The 19208-nt window shown below is 38.1% G+C and overlaps 2 protein-coding genes across 3 annotated transcripts; one reads left to right on the top strand and one right to left on the bottom strand.

Annotated features, from left to right (window-relative positions):
• The first annotated feature begins 97 nt into the window (after positions 1-97).
• TOMM20L (translocase of outer mitochondrial membrane 20 like) lies at positions 98-8428 on the top strand. Of its 2 annotated transcripts, none has more exons than XM_032875305.1 (5): positions 98-261; positions 385-428; positions 1274-1355; positions 3214-3356; positions 8046-8428. In XM_032875305.1, exons 1-5 carry the CDS (start codon positions 126-128, stop codon positions 8055-8057), a joined length of 417 nt encoding a protein of 138 aa, XP_032731196.1. In that variant the 5' UTR covers positions 98-125; the 3' UTR covers positions 8058-8428. The 2 variants fall into 2 exon arrangements, with proteins under 2 accessions (XP_032731196.1, XP_032731195.1); XM_032875304.1 differs by lacking the exon at positions 8046-8428 and adding an exon at positions 4318-4550.
• TIMM9 (translocase of inner mitochondrial membrane 9) lies at positions 4542-19064 on the bottom strand. Its single transcript, XM_032875307.1, has 5 exons — positions 18941-19064; positions 16528-16611; positions 6628-6692; positions 6156-6251; positions 4542-4965 (listed from the first exon to the last, which is right to left on the bottom strand). Exons 3-5 carry the CDS (start codon positions 6664-6666, stop codon positions 4831-4833), a joined length of 270 nt encoding a protein of 89 aa, XP_032731198.1. The 5' UTR covers positions 6667-6692; positions 16528-16611; positions 18941-19064; the 3' UTR covers positions 4542-4830.
• Between the last annotated feature and the right edge of the window lie 144 nt (positions 19065-19208).

Below are 19208 nucleotides of genomic sequence, written 5' to 3'. Positions count from 1 at the left end.
GCGGCCGGGCGCACGGGAAGCCCCGAGGCCCGCTTGGGCGCCACGCCGGCGCCCCCTGCCGGCCGCCCGCGCACGGCGCTCGCGGGCCCGCGCCCAACGTTTGGCCCGTAGACGTCCGCGGCCGGATGCCCAGCGTTCGCACGGTCCTCGGCCTCCTGGCGGCTTTGGCGGCCTGCGGCGCCGTCGCCTTCCTGGGCTACTGTGTTTACTTCGACCGGAAGCGGCGTGGCGACCCCGCGTTCAGGCGCCGCCTGCGGGACAGTGAGTGAGACCGCGGCGGCGGGCCGGGTGGGCGGAGGGCTGGCCCACGGGCCGAGGGCTCTGCGGGGCGCACGCGGGCGTCGGGATGGCTCCCGAGCCGCGGGTGCCACGTTGTGTTTGCAGAAAGAAGAGCCCAGCAGCGGAAGGCTGAGGGACCGGGCGCCCAGGTGAGGTGCTTAGCGACGCCGAGACCGGGAGTTATAGTGAGTGACCTCCCGCTGGGTCTCGGAGTCTCCCGAGCAGGCATTTCCCATCGCCTCTCTGCGCACCGGTTCCCCGCTTACGTTCGGCCTAGGTGTGCTTTTTATAGTGCGCTTGCAAAAGGAAGGGAAGGAAGAACCAGTTGGAGTTAGGAAAAGGCTCATCCCATTTTAAAAAGAGAATTCTTGGGGACAGCACATACAAAACAAAAACCCTCCAACTATAACAGACCAAACCTGAAGTGACAGGCCAGGGAGTTGAAATTTGGGGTCAAGGATTGTCCACCCTACCTACCTTTAAAGACCAGTCCTGGATATGGTACCAATGATGACACCATCCTGTGACTCTGGTCACCTTACTGAACCAGGTTGAAGCAAACCACAGCATGCTTCTGAACACCACCAACTGCCCTGCCAGCCCCTCACCATGCCCTTTGCCAAATCAGCAAACACTGTTATTACCCTAGGCAAGAAAACAAATTTGCAACCTACAAAACTAGGTGTGTTGTAGTTAATTACACAGGGATTTCTGCGGTGTGCACTTAGGAAGTTGGGTAAAATACAGATGAGAGCTATTACAAGCATCTCAACTTAATTTCAATATGCCATGGATTTTTTTTTAATTGCCTGAAATTATAATTCCATTTTAAGAAGTTGTTTTAAATATTATAAAGAACAACTGTGTTTATCATACTTTGGATTTAGAGATTAGGTTCAAGATGTTCTTTTTAAATAAAAATTAAATAATTTTGATCAATAACCTTATACCTTACATGCATTATTCATTGTTAAATATTTTGTTACTCTTTTAGTTGTGGGATCCAGCAAAGAATGAAAAATTGCAAGAACTTTTTTTGCAAGAGATACGAATGGGACAACTTTGGTTATCCAGAGGTGAGAATGTAAATACTCTTTTGTAAGCAGTTACTTATGATAATATATGTTGAAAAAATATTTGATTGGTATTTGTATGTCAAAAAACTTGGGAGTACCTGGGAGGCTCAGTCATTTAAGCCTCCTGACTCTTGATTTTGCCTCAGGTATGATCTCAGTGTTGTGAGATTGAGCCCCATGTCTGGCTTGGAGCTGAGTGTGGAGCCTGCTTAAAATTCCCTCTCTCTCTCTGCCCCTACTCACCCACCACTCTTTCTCTTTCAAAGGTAAAAAAAAAACAACAAAAAACAACCCACAAAAAAACCTAGATGTGTTAACCAACTTGCTTTCAAGAGATTTTTTCACTTGATCATACTTTTCATCTCACCATATTATATACATATCATTCGGGTTTCTTGGGAATGGGCACACGGAGAAGCAAAGCCAAATACAGTAACACTTCATTTATTGTCAGGTAAAATTCTAAGTAAATGACTTTTCCAAGTGACTAAATGTTTTATGAATTAAAACTTTAAAAAAATGAACTGTTTTATAAAAATTTTCCTGCATTCTTAGAGTATTCTTAACACAATAATTACTTATTTTTGATGATGAAATCATTATAAATGACCATTCTTGTACTGTGTCTGATGTAGTAATGAAGGAGCTACCTTGGAGCTATCTTGGACTTAATGGCCATAAACTTATTTTGAATTATAATTTATCCCCACGTAATTCCACATACTTTTGAGAAGGCTTCACAATATCATTAGGTAAAATGATGGTATAAATAACATAATAATAAATAATATAAATAAATTTATAAATATAAATAATAAATAATATAAATATCTTATAAATGCTGTATGTAATAATCATGTCTTTGTTCTGGTGTTAAGCCTGGAAAGGAAAATAATTTGTTTTCGGACTTCTTTTGTAAGGGATGTAAGGGATGTAAGTGTTGCAGATTTCCTCTCATCACAGTGCCTGTAGCTGTTCTTGCTCTTTTATCTTTTTTAAAAAGATTTTTTCAGAGGCAGCATCCTCCAGAATTTATGAAAAACAAAGTCAAGATCCTGGACAATTCATAGCAATACCCAAGATCTTTACTTTGAATCAGTGGCTTAATGCCATGATAAAGGTTTTGAGAAACGAGTAGTCATTGCACATTAATCGTTATAATTTGAAGTTTTAGTATTTTATTTAATACTAAACTTTTCTTCTGGGACGTTTTATAAATGGGCTAAAATATCTTAAAAATGACAAAATTAGTTGGAAATGACTTAAATGATATAAACAGGAATGATTTTATACAAGGTAGTAAAGTATAAACTTGAAGGACCTTTGGGGCGCCTGGGTGGCTCAGTGGGGTAAGCCTCTGTCTTGGGCTCAGGCCCTGATCCCAGGGTCCTGGGATCAAGCCCTGCATTGGGCTCTCTGCTCAGCGGGGAGCCTGCTTCCCTTCCTCTCTCTGCCTGCCTCTCTGCCTACTTGTGATCTCTGTCAAATAAATAAATCTTAAAAAAAAAAAAGGTAACCTATCTCCCATCAGTAACAGAAGACAGTCTTTAAAAAACATTCAATACCCCTGGTCTTGCAAACACACATTGTAGAACACAAACATTTCTAAATCAAGAGTGCACTTTTTAATAGTAATTTGGGTCACAACAGTATTCATCTTGCAGCTTGATCACAGTGAATCTAATAGGCCGCTCAACATTTTCCCCATTTATAATCTTTACTCTTTTTATGATAAGTAATCCGTAGTTTGACATTTTTTTTTTTTTTTCCATTTTAACACTTGGTGCTTTCTTGGTAATCTGTGGAATGTTTATTTGAAAGAACATTAACATTTTGCTTTAAACCTTATCCGTTTCAGGAGAGTGTCAGTTGGGGGTTGAACATCTCAGCACTGCCCTTTTAGTGTGTGGACAACCACAGCAACTTCTGAAGGTTTTCAAACACACACTCCCTCCTCAGGTATTTGAGATGCTGTTGCACAAAATTCCCCTTATTTGCCAGGTGAGCACATACTTGTCTTTCCTAAATGGACACAGTAAATAACCATGTTAGGCTTGATTACATAAAAATAGCAAAGTTTGTGTATGGATGGGAGCATTATATGAGTAAAATTTCTGAATTTTTCGTTGCTTTTCTTGCCTTATGATGAAACAAGCTTATTTTTTCATGTTCCTTTGACTACAGTGGATTGTGTATTTTGAGTCTTATAGATGTTTCAACATTTCAACTTTAAAGGTAGCACTGTTAGTATTTTGTCTTTGTACCTTTAAAGACCTAATGATTACTGGCTGCAATGTCAACAGAGGCCTGTAAGTTAAATGGTATGTTAGTTAAATGATGCAATAGCTTAAAAATAAGATGTAATTCAGAAAACCATTAATTTATCAAAGCAGAATACTACTTTTGTCTTCAAATATGACAAAACATAAAAATCACTTTGGTAATGGAAACATATAGGCTAATTTAAATTAGTGTTCTCTTAAGTGCAACTTTAGATTGGTACCATATGAAATCCACTCATAAGCCAATTTACTAGTGGGTATTAGTCTACTTAACCTTTACCAAATTTCTTGGTATATTTATGCATCAACTAGAATTTCCTGCAGATGCTTGGATTTGTTTTAGGATTCATTTTGCCATAATAAACTACTTTAACTTCGGTTCACTTTTTATTGCACTGATCACATGTCATGGCTGAGAATACACTGTATAATGTTGGACTGACTCAGAATCATTCATGTTGGACTCAGCTTTTGAACAAAACACAAAACAGTCTCCACTAAAGCATATTAGTCAACTCTTACACATTCCCAAGGTAGTCTCAGATGGGATGTTTCCTGTACACATATGAAAAATATGGCTAGGATACAAATGTATAATGCCCACCCTGACACAATAAGGGAGGCAAGAAATGATCGTGTGTTGAAATGATTATCAAGTAACTATTCTATGTATTTACCAGCAATTTGAGGCAGACATGAATGAACAGGAATACTTGGAGGATGATCGTGATTGAAAAACATTTCAACGTACCCACAGTCCAGTCAGAATACTATGGTACTATATATATATAGTATAAACAACTGTTTAGTGGTATTTCCATTTATTTTACTTTTAGTAATAAAAATTTGTTTCTATCTCATACATGATTGAACACATATTTTGCTTTAAAATTAATAGTCACAATTGAAGAAACAATGGTTTATTTTTCTAATGAAATTACCAAGCTGCTGAATCTTAAGGCCTCAACAAATGTTGCATCTTATTATTTTCATTGAACAATAAGACCTTCTATTTTGATTATTCTCGGTAAACAGCAGTTTTGTTTCTCCAGTTGTTTCCGTTTGCCAAAGTCATGACTGACAGTTTAATAGGGTGGCTACTGCTTTCCTGGGATTCTATCAAGATGAATCCTCACTTCCATCACAACCGCTGCTGCCAATCTTTCATCAAAAGTCCATCCATCAGGACTTCTCTATCGTGGTTGGCCAAGAAGTCCTGCCTTGGCTGCCAGGGCTTCATTCTGCTGAATATGATACTCCTGAAATCGCATGGATATTCTCTGTGTCATTTTTAAATATTTCTGTAAGCAGTGTTCAGAACAGGTGGTCTAGAAATAGAGAAGATCCAAGAGGCAACACAGAAATGTTAATTTTTAAAAAGTGCACATATTCTAAATGAACAACCATGGGGTACTTTTCTTTGAATATATAAGAACTAAATGGTTATGAATGAGTAGCAGGTGATCATAACTTTCAATTGTTAGTTTTATCCATTTACAAGAATTAACATATACTGAATGTCTATCAGTTTGTAAGCACTAAAAACAATGGTATGTCCCTGCTTTTTCCATCCCTCATTCTGATTGTTAAAACGTAGGCCCAGGAGTAACTCTGTTCCTTTTAAATGAGAAACTCCATTCTGCACATTCTTAAATTTCAACATTTCTTTTTAACAAGAATTACACTTTAACGAGAATATTATACTTTAACGAGAATATTTTAAGCTCTGTCATTTATTTAACAAGGACTTGTTGATTGCTGGTTATATGTTCTTGGCATGAATGGTGATCAACATCTGACACTGGAGGAAGTTTATGTCACTTTTAGCCAATATAAATGTTTTGATGAGGATATTAAAAATTAAGATTTCTCAGAGGATTGAGTTTGCGGAGTCCACCTATGCAATATGAGCCACCATATTCAAGCTCCACTTTTTTCAAAATTAACTAGAGTTGTCAGGGTCAGACAGAAGAGCCGTATCAAGATTTTCAAGCCAGGCCATTTTGACTGAAAGCTAATTAGTAAGAATCTCTGCTACGGAACAGTAACTCAGCAAGCCCTAGGCATCTTATTTAAAAAAAAAAAAATTAAAAAAAAAAAGGTGGGGAGGCGCCTGGGTGGCTCAGTCCGTTAAGTGTCTGCCTTCAGCTCAGGTCATGATCCCAGGGTCCTGGGATCGAGCCTACATCGGGCTCCCTGTTCAGTAGGGAGTCTGCTTCTCCCTCTCCCTCCGCTTGTTCTCTCTCTGAAAAATAAAAGCTTTTAAAAAATTAAAAAAAAAATCTGCCATGCTACAGTGTGTATATATATATATGACATACTATCATATTAAATTTGGGATCATTAAATTCAATGCCATGGGTCCCAGACTGCTTCAGTTCCTCTGAGCAATGGAACATATTAAGCAACGCAAATTCCTGTAGTAACTAGGAACAAGGGAAATGGTTAGAGGCATCCCATTTCTATTTTCTATGACAAGCTTAGAGAATTTTTAGTGGGTTGGGCACATTTTTCATACCTCTTCAGGTTTCACTTCTCTTGTTGTGAAGTCTTTAACACAATCCAAAAAGCAGGTTTCTGTAAGTTTATTGTAGGTTCCAAGAAACTCCTTAAACTACAAATAAATCAGAACATTATTTAATATTCAGTTTTTTAAAACAAACATGTTTTGAAACTTTAATTACTGATGTTTTATATCTGAGGAAAATACCCTGTAATACTTGAAATCAACAGTTACTTTCACTAACTTAAATGGGCATAAATAAACATGTATGGTACGATCTACCAAAAGATAGTCCAGTTTTCTAGTTGAATATTTATTTGTTCCTGGATATCTGTCAAATTATTTGAAAAATAAATGTTTCATATCATTTAAAATCCATTTCTAGAAATGAAATATGAAGTTATCTTGTGCGATCACTAACATGGTTGCACCCAGTTATGCCTTAATTTTTTTGCAAAATTCTTTTTTGTTAATTATAATACCTTACCTGTTTTATCTGATCAGATTCTGGTATTTGTGCAGCCATATTCTAAAGGTATGTTTATTAGTCACCTGATTTAAAGATTAAGAAAAAGTTTGTCAGTCTGTGAACAAATATTTTTAGGCTAGCTAAAGAGTTAGGTAATTAAAACAAGAACAGTTTATGAAAAGAACTGAAACAAAGTTTACCTGAAATTATTGTTCTCATTTTATAAATTTCTAATGGAGTATGTAATTATATCCCCCTCCCTCCACAATCCCCCAGGTCCTTAATGGCAATGAAGAACCCTACCATTTACAGAATTCTATTTTTTAATGCTGGCTATGGGACCCAAAAGCCCCTGCCTGCTATCCAAATCTCCAGTTTTAAAACAGCTTGCTCTGTTACCTTGAAAGGTTACTTGTTAAAGCCTCGTTCCTAGTAGAGTTTTAAAGGAAACCAAGAGATCTCTGGTGTCTTCCTGCAAGTACTTAATCTTAACTATTCCGCTGGTTGCTAATGTAACTTTGACCTCTGATAATAATGATTCTTTCACTATCTCTATATAAATACAAAGTTTCTATTAATTGTTCAAAAACATCATCCACATGGAACATCTGCATGGCTCAGTCCATTAAGCTCAGACTTGTGATTCTGGCTCAGATCATGATCTCATGATCTCATGGCATTGTGGGATCAGGCCCTAATGGAGCTCCATGCTCAGCAGGGAGTCTGCTTAAGATTCTCTCTCCCTCTACCCCTCCCTGCCCCACCCCAACATATATACTCTCTCTCTCAAAAAAAAAAAAAAAGACATTAATAGTAAAGTACTATAAAAACATCTGCATGTAAGTGGACCAGTGTAGTTCAAACCTGTGCTATTGTTCAAGGGTCAACTGCCTATGTTTTTACCATATAAAATACCTGAAAAATACCAACAGTTAACTGAAGGTCACAATTTTTCAAGTATTGCTGTGCTGCCCCACCAGGGGCACCTGGGTGGCTCAGTGGGTTAAAGCCTCTGCCTTTGGCTCAGGTCATGATCCCAGGGTCCTGGGATCGGGCCCCGCATCAGGCTCTCTGCTCAGCAAGCAGCCCGCTTCCCCTGCTCTCTCTGCCTGCCTCTCTGCTTACTTGTGATCTCTCTCTGTCAAATAAATAAATAAAATCTTTAAAAAAAACACCACCAACCAGTCAAGAGACAGAAGAGTCTATATTATACAGTGCAGTTTAGGACTTGTGCTTCTGGAAGGATGGAGCAAGAGATGTGCTTTTCCCTATTCTTCAAACTAAGTACAACTAAAAACCCTGGACATGACATATAAAACAAACACAAGACTCTAAAAGGAAGAGAAAAGAAAGTATATTGGCCAGGGCCTTTGGGACCTGAGAAACAAAACAGTGGGGAATTTTACTTTCTCTCTTTTCTGTCTCCTATATCACAGAGTTGGAGCTGAAAAAGCCAGCAATCTACAAATGCCAATGGGCACAGTCAAAACCCCCCATCACTCCAAATCTGGCCCTCTCTAGCCAAAGGGCCAGGAAAGGGGAAGCCTGTAAGATAGAAAACTTTTAAACAATAACTGTATACTCCAGGCAAACAAAAACACGGTGGCTTGCATCCCCCATCCACCACATCACCATAAGCCAACTGAGGAGCCTAGATTTCCACCCTCACTAAGCTGTAATGAGGCACTAAGTCCCCCAAACTTCACAGAAGGGAGATTAGGAAGCAAGGACTTTCATCCTTACTGGGCTTTAATGACGGCTCCCCCATCCCCAATAAGTGTCAGTGGAAACAACACGAGGAACCTGGACTTCTACCTCAATGGCAGTAATCAGGTACCCTTCTCTCTCCCCTCTGGGCTGTATCAAAGGAGGCCTCTTTGAGGGGCGCCTGGGTGGCTCAGTGGGTTGGGCCGCTGCCTTCGGCTCAGGTCGTGATCTCGGAGTCCTGGGATCGAGCCCCGCATCGGGCTCTCTGCTCAGCAGGGAGCCTGCTTCCTCCTCTCTCTGCCTGCCTCTCTGCCTGCTTGTGATCTCTCTATCAAATAAATAAATAAAATCTTTAAAAAAAAAAGGAGGCCTCTTTGAGATTCAAGGCTTGCATTACTGTCCCATGGTAATTAGCTCATTGTACCCTCTTCCAGTGTCAGTGGAGACCATGTGGGAAGCAGTAATGAGGCACTCCAGTCCCTCGGAGCCAGGGTGATATCAGTGGAGGCCTGCTGGACAGCCATAACTCCTACTGTTGCCCAGCAGTACTGAGGAGCACACCACCTCCATACACCTTAAGTGACAGAGTCAGGGCCCCTGCACTTCTTTCCTACATCTAGTAGTAATGAGGCTGCATGCCCCCTCCCCTACTTCTGCTAATGGAGCAGTGGCAAGGAGCTAGCTAGAGAAGAAGGTTTACCAAGATCTAGAGCCTCATAATACAGTATGCAAAATGTCTAAGTTGGTCATCATACCACAAGCTAAGAAAATCTCAAACCGAATGAAAAAAAGACTCTCTCTATATATCCAATACTGAGATGACGGATTCAGAATTATCTGAAAATGATTTTAAAATGGTTATTATAAAAAAATACCGCAATGAGCAGTAATGAATATGCCTGAAACAAACAAGATATTACAAGAACCAAATGGAAATCTTAAGAAGTGAAAAATAACCAAAACAAACTGAACAGATGTAATCAACACCAGAATGAAGGACACAGGAAGCAGTCAGCAAATCAGAGGATAGAAAACAGAATTAACCAATCTGAGTAACAGAAAACTATAATGAAAAAAAAAATGAACAGAGTACCAGGAATCTATATGAATGTAACAAAAGATCAAACAGGTGTTTCAACAGAGTCCTGGAAGAAGAGGAGAACTAAGAGCAGGGATGTAAAAGTACTAGAAGAAATGATGGCTAAAAACTTCCCAAATTTGGCAAAAAAGATAAATTTATATAGATCCAAGAGAAGCTGAATGAATGCCAAAGAGTATAAACACAAAAGAATCTACATCAACATATAGCACAGCCAAGCATCTAAAAAACTAAAGACAAAAATTTTTGAGGGTAGCAAGTGAAAAAGTGACATCTTACCTATAAGGGAAAACAATTAGGATGACATTAGTCAACCCAATGCCTGTATCTAGAAAAAATACACTTCAGGAATGAAGGGGAAATCAAGACATTTTCAAATGGAGGAAACTAGAATTTGTTGTCACCTGACCTATCCTTAAAGAAGAATTAAGTTCTAAACAGAAAGGAAACAATAACAGGAGACTTAGAACATCAAGGAGGAGGAAAAACAGAGTTATAAAAAATATGAATAAGTACAATACACTTTTCTTCTTGAGTGTCCTAAGCTGTTTGACAGTTGAAGCAAAAACTATAAAACTGTCTAATGTCAATTTAAATGTGTATTAATAAATATGGTAAAGGCAAAGGGAGGTAGGTGTGTCATTGAAACTGGTGCTGACACCATTAAACCGTAATCAGGTATGTAAATATCATGAAGTACCTACAGCAATCATTGAAAAGGATATATAAGGATACATACTCAAAAATACTATATAGATAAATCAAAATGAAATGTCAACATATATTCATGTAATCCACAGAAAGGCAAGAAAAAGAGAAAAACAGAACAGAAAATTAAAAATATAGCAAATTTAAACCCTGGGGTCCCTGGGTGGCTCCACCAGTTGAGTGCCTGCCTTTGGCTCAGGTCATGATCTCGGGGTCCTGGGATCAAGCCCCACACTGGGCTCCCCGCTCAGCTGGGTGCCTGCTTCTCTCTCTCCTTCTCCCCCAGCTCATGTGCTCATGTGCGCTCTCTATCTCTCATAAATATATAAAAATCGTTAAAAAAATTTAAGCCCGGGACGCCTGGGTGGCTCAGTTGGTTGGACGACTGCCTTCGGCTCAGGTCATGATCCTGGATTCCTGGGATCGAGTCCTGCATCGGGCTCCCAGCTCCATGGGGAGTCTGCTTCTCTCTCTGACCTTCTCCTCGCTCATTCTCTCTCTCACTCTCTCTCTCAAATAAATAAATAAAATCTTTAAAAAAAAAAAATTAAGCCCTAGTAAACAATTACACTAAATATAAGTGGTCTCAATAATCATTTAAAAGAGACTGGTAGAATGGATTAAAAAACGTTGCTAACTATATGCTGTCTCTAAGAAATTTACTTCAAATATAATGATACAGGTTGAAAATAAAAAGATATAAAAAAATCTGTCATGCAAACAATCAAAAGAAAATAGTGGATATATTAATATCAGACAAAGCAGACATCAGAGCAAAGGAAATTACAAGATAGAAAGGGACTTTAAGGATCAATCTGCCAAGAAAACAGAGCAATCCTAAATGTGTATGCACCAAACAAGACAGTGGCAAAATACAGAGTAAAACTTAGAGGAAAAAGAGAAGGATATAGTTGGGGACTTCAACTTTCCTCTTTCAACAATCAACAGAACTAGACAGATAATTTACAGGGATATAGAAAATTTCTAGACTCAACAAATTTAAAAGAATTGAAATTAAACAGAATGTCTTCTCTGATCACAACAGAATCAAACTGGAAATCAGTAATGAAAAGATAACAGGAAAATCTCCAAACATCTGGGAAATACACTACTTCTAAATAATCCATGGGTCAAAGAGGAAATCTCAAAGAAAAAAAAAAAATCATTGAACTGAAAGAGATTGCAAATACAACATATCAAAATTTGTGGGACACAGTTTAATCTGAGCCAAGAGGAAAACTGACAAATAAATTCATATAACTGAGAAAAGTTAAGGTCTCAAATCCACACTCTAAACTTTCACTTCAAGAACCTAGAAAAAGAACAGAATAAACCCAAAGCATGTAGAAGGAAGGAAATAATAAAGAGCAGAAGTTAATGAAAATGAAAACAAGTGCAACAAAAGTCAATAAAATGAGCTAGTTCTTTGAAAAGATTATAACAGACAAATCTCTAGCAAGAGTAATAAAAAAAGAAATCACATTATCATTATAAGGAATGAAACAGGATATATTACCATAGACCCTGCAGACATCAAAAGGATAATAGCACAACAAACAACTCCATATATAGAAATCTAAAAACTTATTCATGAGTTTATTATCATCTAAATGTCAAAACCATAGTACACAAAAGAAAATTACAGAAAAATATCCTCATAAAGCGGACATAAAAATCCTTGACAAAATAATAGCAAATGTAATTCAGCAATATATAAAAATAATTATACACATTAAGTAAGTGGAGTTTACTCCAGAGCTGCAAGACTGGTTCAGTATTTGGAGAAAAATCATGAGATCCTATCAATTGATCCAGAAAGAGCATTTGACAAATTCAACACCCATTCATGATAAGAACTCTCTAAAGAAACGAGAACTTCAACTTGATAATCAGCATCTACAAAAAACTATAATTAATGGTGAAAGACTAAATATTTTCCTATAAGACTGTGAGCAAGGCAGGGTATCTGCTCTTACCACTCTTAATATACTGCTGAAGTTCTACCCAGTGCAGTAAAGCAAGAAAAGGAAGTAAGGAAGTGAGACATACAGACTGTTACGGAAGAAAAGAAAATTGACAAAATAAAATGACATAATTGTGAAAAAGAAAATCCCAAGTTATCTACAAAGAAACTTAGAACTAATAAGTTCAGGAAAGTCACAGGATACAAGATAAACATGCAGAAAATCAACTTCTATCTCTATATACTTGGCAGTGAACACTTGGACAATGAAAAGTACACCATTAATGATCACTTAAGAAACAGACCTGTACCCCTCGGGCTAATAAAACAATATATGTTAATAAAAAAAAACAAACACAAAACCCAATCACTTAAGAAAAATTTAGGGGTAAACCAAACAAAGCTTGTACAAGACTTGTATGCTGAGAACTACAAATTACTGATGAAAAAAAAAAAAAATCAAAGACCTAAATAGATGGAGAGACATATTGTGTTCATGGACTGGAAAATTCAACATAGTATAGATGTCCATTTCCCTAAAATTAACATAGACAGGCTTAATGCAATTCCTATCAAGGTTCCAGGAAGGTTTCTTATTAATACAGACGAGATTATTATTTTTTTTAAAAAAGATTTTATTTATTTATTTGACAGACAGAGATCACAAGTAGGCAGAGAGGCAGGCAGAGAGGGAGGAGGAAGCAGGCTCCCTGCTGAGCAGAGAGCCCGATGCGGGGCTCCATCCCAGAACCCTGGGATCATGACCGGAGCCGAAGGCAGAGGCTTTAACCCACTGAGCCACCCAGGCGCCCCTAAACAAGATTATTTTAAAATTTATATTAGAAAGCAAAGAGACGAAAATAGCTAAATTTAAAAAATATATAACAAAATGGGAGAAATATATCTACCTGATTTTAAGACTTATTATACAGCTACAGTAATCAGTATCGTGTGTTTCGGGCGGAGTAGCAGACACACAGATCAGCGGAACACAACAAAGAGCCCAGAATTAGAGTCACACAAATATGCCCAACTGATTTTTCGTAAAGGGGCAAAAGCAATGAAGTGAAGGATATAGGGTTTTCAACAACTGGTACTAGAACAACTATACATCCAAAAGAAAAAATTTAACCTCAAACGAAATCTCTCATTTATATATGACTTATATAAAAATTAACTCAAAATGGATCATGAACTTAATTGGAAAACATAAAATTATTACAATTTACAGCGACAACACCAAATGCTGGTGAATATGTGGAAAAACTGATCACTCAGATATTCCTAGTAGTAATTCCTATTCCAGCAAACAGCTGGGCAGTGACTTAGAAAATTAAACATACAACTACCGTATGACCCAGTAATTGTATTCCTTGGCATTTATCACAGAGAAATGAAAACCCATGGTCACACAAAATCCTGTACTTCAATGTATATGGAAAACTTTCTTTGTAACAGTCAAAAACTGGAAACAACCCCAATGTTCCTCAGTAAGTGAATGGTTAAACTGGTACATCAGTACCATGGAGTTACTTCTCAGCAATAAAAAGGAATGAGTTACTGATGCACAAAAATTGGACAAATCTCTGGAGAATTATGCCGAGTGAAAAAAAGCCAATTCCAAAAGGTTATACACTATATAATTTATATTAACATTCACAAAATGACAAAATTAAAGAAATGGAGAATATTAGTGATTGCCAGGGGTTAAGGAGGGGATAGATATAGGTAGGAGAAAAGGGAGTATTCCTGTAAAAAGGCAAAATGAAAGACTTCTATAATGGACACATTCTATATCTTGACTGTATCATCAACATCTGGGTTGTGATACTGTATGATGTTTTGTAATATGTTACCATTGTGGAAAACTGAGTAAAGGGCACAAGGTGTGTCTGTATTTTCCCCTACAACTGGATGGAATCTATAACAATCTCAAAAAGTTTAATATTAAAAAAAATGAAGTTGTCCAGCTGTCTAATACCTGCCAAAGAGTAAGATTCAGTGGGCAGTGTACTAAGTTTTAGCAAATGCTCAGAACTAGAGTTCTTTTGGTTTCTCACTCAGAAAACAGCCTGAAGAAAAGATCCAAGAACTGGTAAGATAACTTTTGTGAAAATAGGTGTTTAAGGAAACACTGTTTTGTGGGAATTTAAAAATATATATAAGGGCAGTTACCCTAAAGATACAAATGTAGTGATCCGAAGGGGCACCTGCACCCCAATGTTTACAGCAGCAATGTCCACAATAGCTAAACTATGGAAACAGCCTAGATGTCCATCGACAGATGAGTGGAAAAAGATGTGGTGTATATATATACACAATGGAATACTATGCAGACATCAAAAGAAATGAAATCTTGCCATTTGCAATGATGTGGGTGGAACTAGAGGGTATTATGCTAAGCAAAATAAGTCAATTAGAGAAAGGTAATTATCATATGATCTCACTGGAATTTAAGAAACAAGGCAGAGGATCAGAGGGGAAGAGAGGGGAAAAAAACAAGACAAGACCAGAGATGGAGACAAACCATAGGAGACTCTTGATCATAGGAAACAAACTGAGGGTTGCTAGGGGGAAAGGGGTGGAGGAATGGGGTAACTGGGCGACGGACATTGGGGAGGGTATGTGTTGTAATGAGCACTGGGTATTATATAAGACTGATGAATCAGAGTCCTGTACCCCTGAAACAAATAATATATTATATGTTAATTAGCTGAATTTAAATAAGTAAAAATAAAATAAATACAAGGGCAATAAAACATGCATTACAGAACAATCGGCCTCTAAATGAAATGACAGAAGTTCACCCATAAGATCATGAACCTTTTGAATTGTTGATTGTATAGCACATTCACTGTACTTCAGGACACTGGTGTTTCTACACCTCACACCAAAAACAAAAACAGATCTGATTTTCTTACTTATAAGAACCTTAGAAATTTGCATATTCACTGATTGTGCTGTCAAAATCCCATTCTTTTTCCTATTCCTATCCTTTTATTTCTTCAGGTTAAAAATCATATATATATAATCACTTTTTAATTGGACTTCAGAAAGGTGGAAGGTATGAAATCTTTAAATGTTAAGTTTCAGAGACTGGTAAAACTGTGTTGACTCTACCCCACTTGCCCCTTGGTATACAATTCATGGTGACAAATGATGGTTGTTACTGGGAAATCTTTGACAACACATAGATGAGGAGTGCCTTAAATGTTCTTGGTATGAATTTTATTTAAAAATTACTTTCTTGGGGGGGCGCCTGGGTGGCTCAGTCAGTTGAGTGTTGGGACTCTTGGTTTTGGCTCAGGTTGTGATCTCAGAGTCATGATACCAAGCCCTATATCTGGCTCCATGCTGAGCATGGAGTCTGCTTCAGATTCTCTCTCTCTCTCTCTGCCTCTACCCCTGCTTGCGTGCATGCTCTCTCTCTCTCAAATAAATGGATAAATAAAATCTCTAAAAAAATAAAAATTATTTTCTCGGTATTATATTTAATATATGGTCATTAACAGTATATATCTCTTCCTTTAAAGTTTATCATATTATGAGTAATCTATTTCTTTAGAATTGGAAAATAAAAGAGAAATAGTTCTATTCAATACCCCTATGTTAACATGATTTTCTTTTTTCTAGTCATTCAATTATACATATGTATTTTTTCAATTATCTTCCCAGACCTATAACTGAACTAAGAGCTAACAGTCAGTTTTCTCAAGCGCGCCGAGGTCTCCAAAACTCTTCTCTGCAGTTGACAATATCAAGATTATGGTATACTTAATTATAGGTACTTGTCCCTAGAAAATACTGGAGATGACTGAGGGAATGATTTTCATTTTTAGTTGCTAGTTTGGGGTCTTCCAAGTCTCAAGGTATTCTATTTTAATTATTTAATACTAAACTGTGCTGACTGACAAAGTCCAACAGCCATACAAACTACCTGATGGTGAAAACAGGTAGAAGCAACGTGGCTTCTTTGATTCAGTCCTAGTTTTCAATTATTACAGCAAATGTTTGTTACTGTGGAAGCAAATATCCTATCAGAGGTTACCTTATGGTCATATCTGTGAAACCTACAGATGGAAGGAAGGGGTAAGAAAGTTTCTAGAATCTCTGGCTTAGGTCTTGAGAATGATGATAACAATGCTAAGTTATTTTTCTGTCAAACAAAATATATAATAAAACTAGGGAACTTAGGAGTAAAGAGAAATTGGGGTGCCTGGGTGTCTCAGTGGGTTAAGCCTCTGCCTTCAGCTCAGGTCATGATCCCAGGGTCCTGGGATTGAGCCCCGTATTGGGATCTCTGCTCAGCAGGGAGCCTGCTTCCTCCTCTCTCTCTGCCTGCCTCTCTGCCTACTTGTGATCTCTGTCAAATAAATAAATAAAATCTTTAAAAAAAAAAAAAAAAGAGTAAAGAGAAATCTTATCAGCCATCAATTCAAACCTTTTCTGATGCATGAGTTTCCTTTTGTTCGGAAAATTAGTTGTCCAACCTTTGCTTGAATGTCTCCAATGACTGATTTCTTACCTGAAAAATGAGGGGATTACAATGACTGCTGAGGCCTCTATAAGTTCTAAGTCTGTTTGATGAAATCTAAACTTCTGTTGGCTAAATTGTTTTCAATAAGTGAAATTAGTTTCCTCAATCTATTCTGAGGTTACGATTCCTTAGCATATGTGTTATATGTATTAATAAGTACTTAACATCCCAATCTTTCCAGGTAGTATGTTCAGGTAAACACACAAGGACAAACAATTCCCAGAAATTTCTAAAAACAAAACAAAACAACCAAAGGACCAGGATGTGACAGGGGAGATGTCCTATTTCTTTTTGGATCATATGCAGATGTGTACCATGTCTGGGGCAAAATTTCTAATTCTGTTCAAACTTAGTTTACAATAAGTGATTCTTCTGATGTCCTGGGCCATTATCACAACTACTGACCCTAGTCTCTGCATGACTGGTACTGAAAATTGGTAGTCTTGTGATTCAGGCAAGGATCATGAATGAATGATAAAACTACTGGGTGAAAGGTAGTTGGGGAACAGGATATATCCATGGTCGCAAAGTATCTCCATAAGTTACTTTAAACCAAAGGAAAACAGTCCCTTTACATTGGAAAGATCTGGCAATCCCCACAATAACCAATAAAGATACAATATTGACTATGTAGTACTCTTGCCAAAAATGTTTGATCTGATTCTGATCCTGAGGGAATGACTAGAAAAATCCACAATGTGGGACAATTTGTAAGACAACTATACTAGTCTTTTTAAAAAGTTAAAGTCCTAAAGAAGAGGGGAAGAAGGCTGTTCTAGATTAAGTGACTAAAGAGTCATGACAACCAAACAATGTGTGAACTTTGGACCTTGAATCCAAAAAAAAAAAAAAGTTCTGAGTTATAAATAAGACATTTTTGGGATAACTGGAGAAATCTGAAAGTTACCTTATTAGGTGTGATCATCTTATTGCAGCTATGTAATATACTGGTCTTAAGGAGATACATGCTGGAGAAATTAGGGCTAAAGGTCATGTCTGAAACTTACTTGCAACCCGTCACCAAAAAAAAGTGTATCTATTTACATATGTATGTATGGAGATATGAGAGTGGCAAAGAGGAAGTACATAAAGATGTTAATACAAAAGAAATGTAAGAAAATTCTGTGAGCCATATTTTTTTGTTTCAGCGCTATCAATTGTCTTTGATAGTTCAGATGTCTAAATTGATCTGAACTTGTCTGATCAATACAAAAATGAGGCTCTGCCACCTATCCCTTTGGTTTAGAGTTGTAGCAGGTTTGGTAAGTTATGTCTGATTAACTGGCAACCCCAACTCAGCTAACTACTAAACAGGCAAAAACAACTTTGGAAAGATTATTGCTTCGGGGTTTAAAGCATGGCTTCCAGGCCTGAAAGGTGAGCCTATGAGCATTGGACTAGATGGGGGCAAGATTACTTGGGTTTTAACCCCAAGTCTGATATGAAAGGGGTCTGTAAGATCCAGATCAATTTATTCAAGTAATTTTAATACGTTTCTTTGCCTACCGTCACACCTTAGAGACGACAGAGGGAAGGTCATTTTTTTCTTTCATATTTAAGTTTCAGCTACAAAATAAGGGAGTTAAGTCATCTTCAAAGTCTCCGACATTGTTATCTTTTAATTCACTTACATTATAAAACAAATAGTGAACAAACAGGTACCTAAGAGCCCCATAACGAAGAGAGAACTGTAACTGGCATAAGAAATAATGACAATTACAGAAATGTATCAAGAATAATCAAAAGATTCTCCAAAGCTGAGCCCCTAAGGTCCCTTTTAATTCTAAGATTTTTTTTTCTATGAAAATAGATGGGATGCAGAAATAAACTTATTTAACTTTTACAGATTATTTTTGCTTTAATTTTTAAAAAAACCTTTTGTAATGCGTAAAGGGAAACGTCTAAATAGTGCGTCCTCAAAAATCAGCGAATCAGGTAAGGGGTGCGGGATCATGGTATTCTGTCTACAGAAGATTTTTCAGTTAAAGGAGGGTCTCCTGTCTGTCAGCTCAAGGTCATTGCGTGGATGCTTTAAATTTAACTCAGTGCTCCAAAACAATACCCCGACTCCCGAAATCCGAATTGGGGGTGGCTCAGAGCTTCAAATTCCGACCCTCGCCCCAGTGATACGGTCCCCGGGCAGCGCCCAAACCCGTTCTGGGGACGCCCTGCCAGTCTCTTCACCCCCCCCCCCAACCCCCCAAGTCCCACGTTCACGCGGCGGCCTTCTCCAGAGATCCCGCCACCTTCCCGAGCGTAGCCTGGTGCCCTCCGCCTGGGAACCCGAGATTCTAAGGGCAGAGAAAAGAGACCATACTTGAGCACAGGCTCTCGCATCCGACACCAGTGCGAGGTTGGGGGGCTGCGCTGCCCGTCGATTCTAGGGGCGGAGGGTCTGGGTCAGGGAGGGCGCCGCAGTCGCTGGATGGGAGAGAACACGTGGGAGAGGCGTTGTCAAATAGCCCTTAGACTTCAAGACGCGGATTCGTTACAAAGCAGGGAACTCTGGAGGAAAAGCCGCTATCTCCAGTGAATTCTAAAATTCTCTAAGGATTAAGTTTTGTAATCGTATACTTACTCAGTGC

Source organism: Lontra canadensis, unplaced genomic scaffold (genome assembly GCF_010015895.1).
Source record: "Lontra canadensis isolate GAN:19392208 unplaced genomic scaffold, GSC_riverotter_1.0 scaffold55, whole genome shotgun sequence".
NCBI classification, from domain to species: domain Eukaryota; kingdom Metazoa; phylum Chordata; class Mammalia; order Carnivora; family Mustelidae; genus Lontra; species Lontra canadensis.
This window is presented reverse-complemented; position numbering and strand designations above follow the sequence as displayed.

Bases quoted from the DNA above. Each gene is read 5' to 3' on its own strand.
- TOMM20L (XM_032875304.1), top strand. From the start codon at position 126: ATGCCCAGCGTTCGCACGGTCCTCGGCCTCCTGGCGGCTTTGGCGGCC. The intron at 262-384 runs GTGAGTGAGACC...TTGTGTTTGCAG, and splicing joins CAGGCGCCGCCTGCGGGACA to AAAGAAGAGCCCAGCAGCGG. The intron at 1,356-3,213 runs GTGAGAATGTAA...TATCCGTTTCAG, and splicing joins ACAACTTTGGTTATCCAGAG to GAGAGTGTCAGTTGGGGGTT.
- TIMM9 (XM_032875307.1), bottom strand. From the start codon at position 6,666: ATGGCTGCACAAATACCAGAATCTGATCAGATAAAACAG. The intron at 6,252-6,627 runs GTAAGGTATTAT...ATTTATTTGTAG, and splicing joins AATCTGATCAGATAAAACAG to TTTAAGGAGTTTCTTGGAAC. The intron at 4,966-6,155 runs GTATGAAAAATG...CTCTATTTCTAG, and splicing joins GAGAAGTGAAACCTGAAGAG to ACCACCTGTTCTGAACACTG.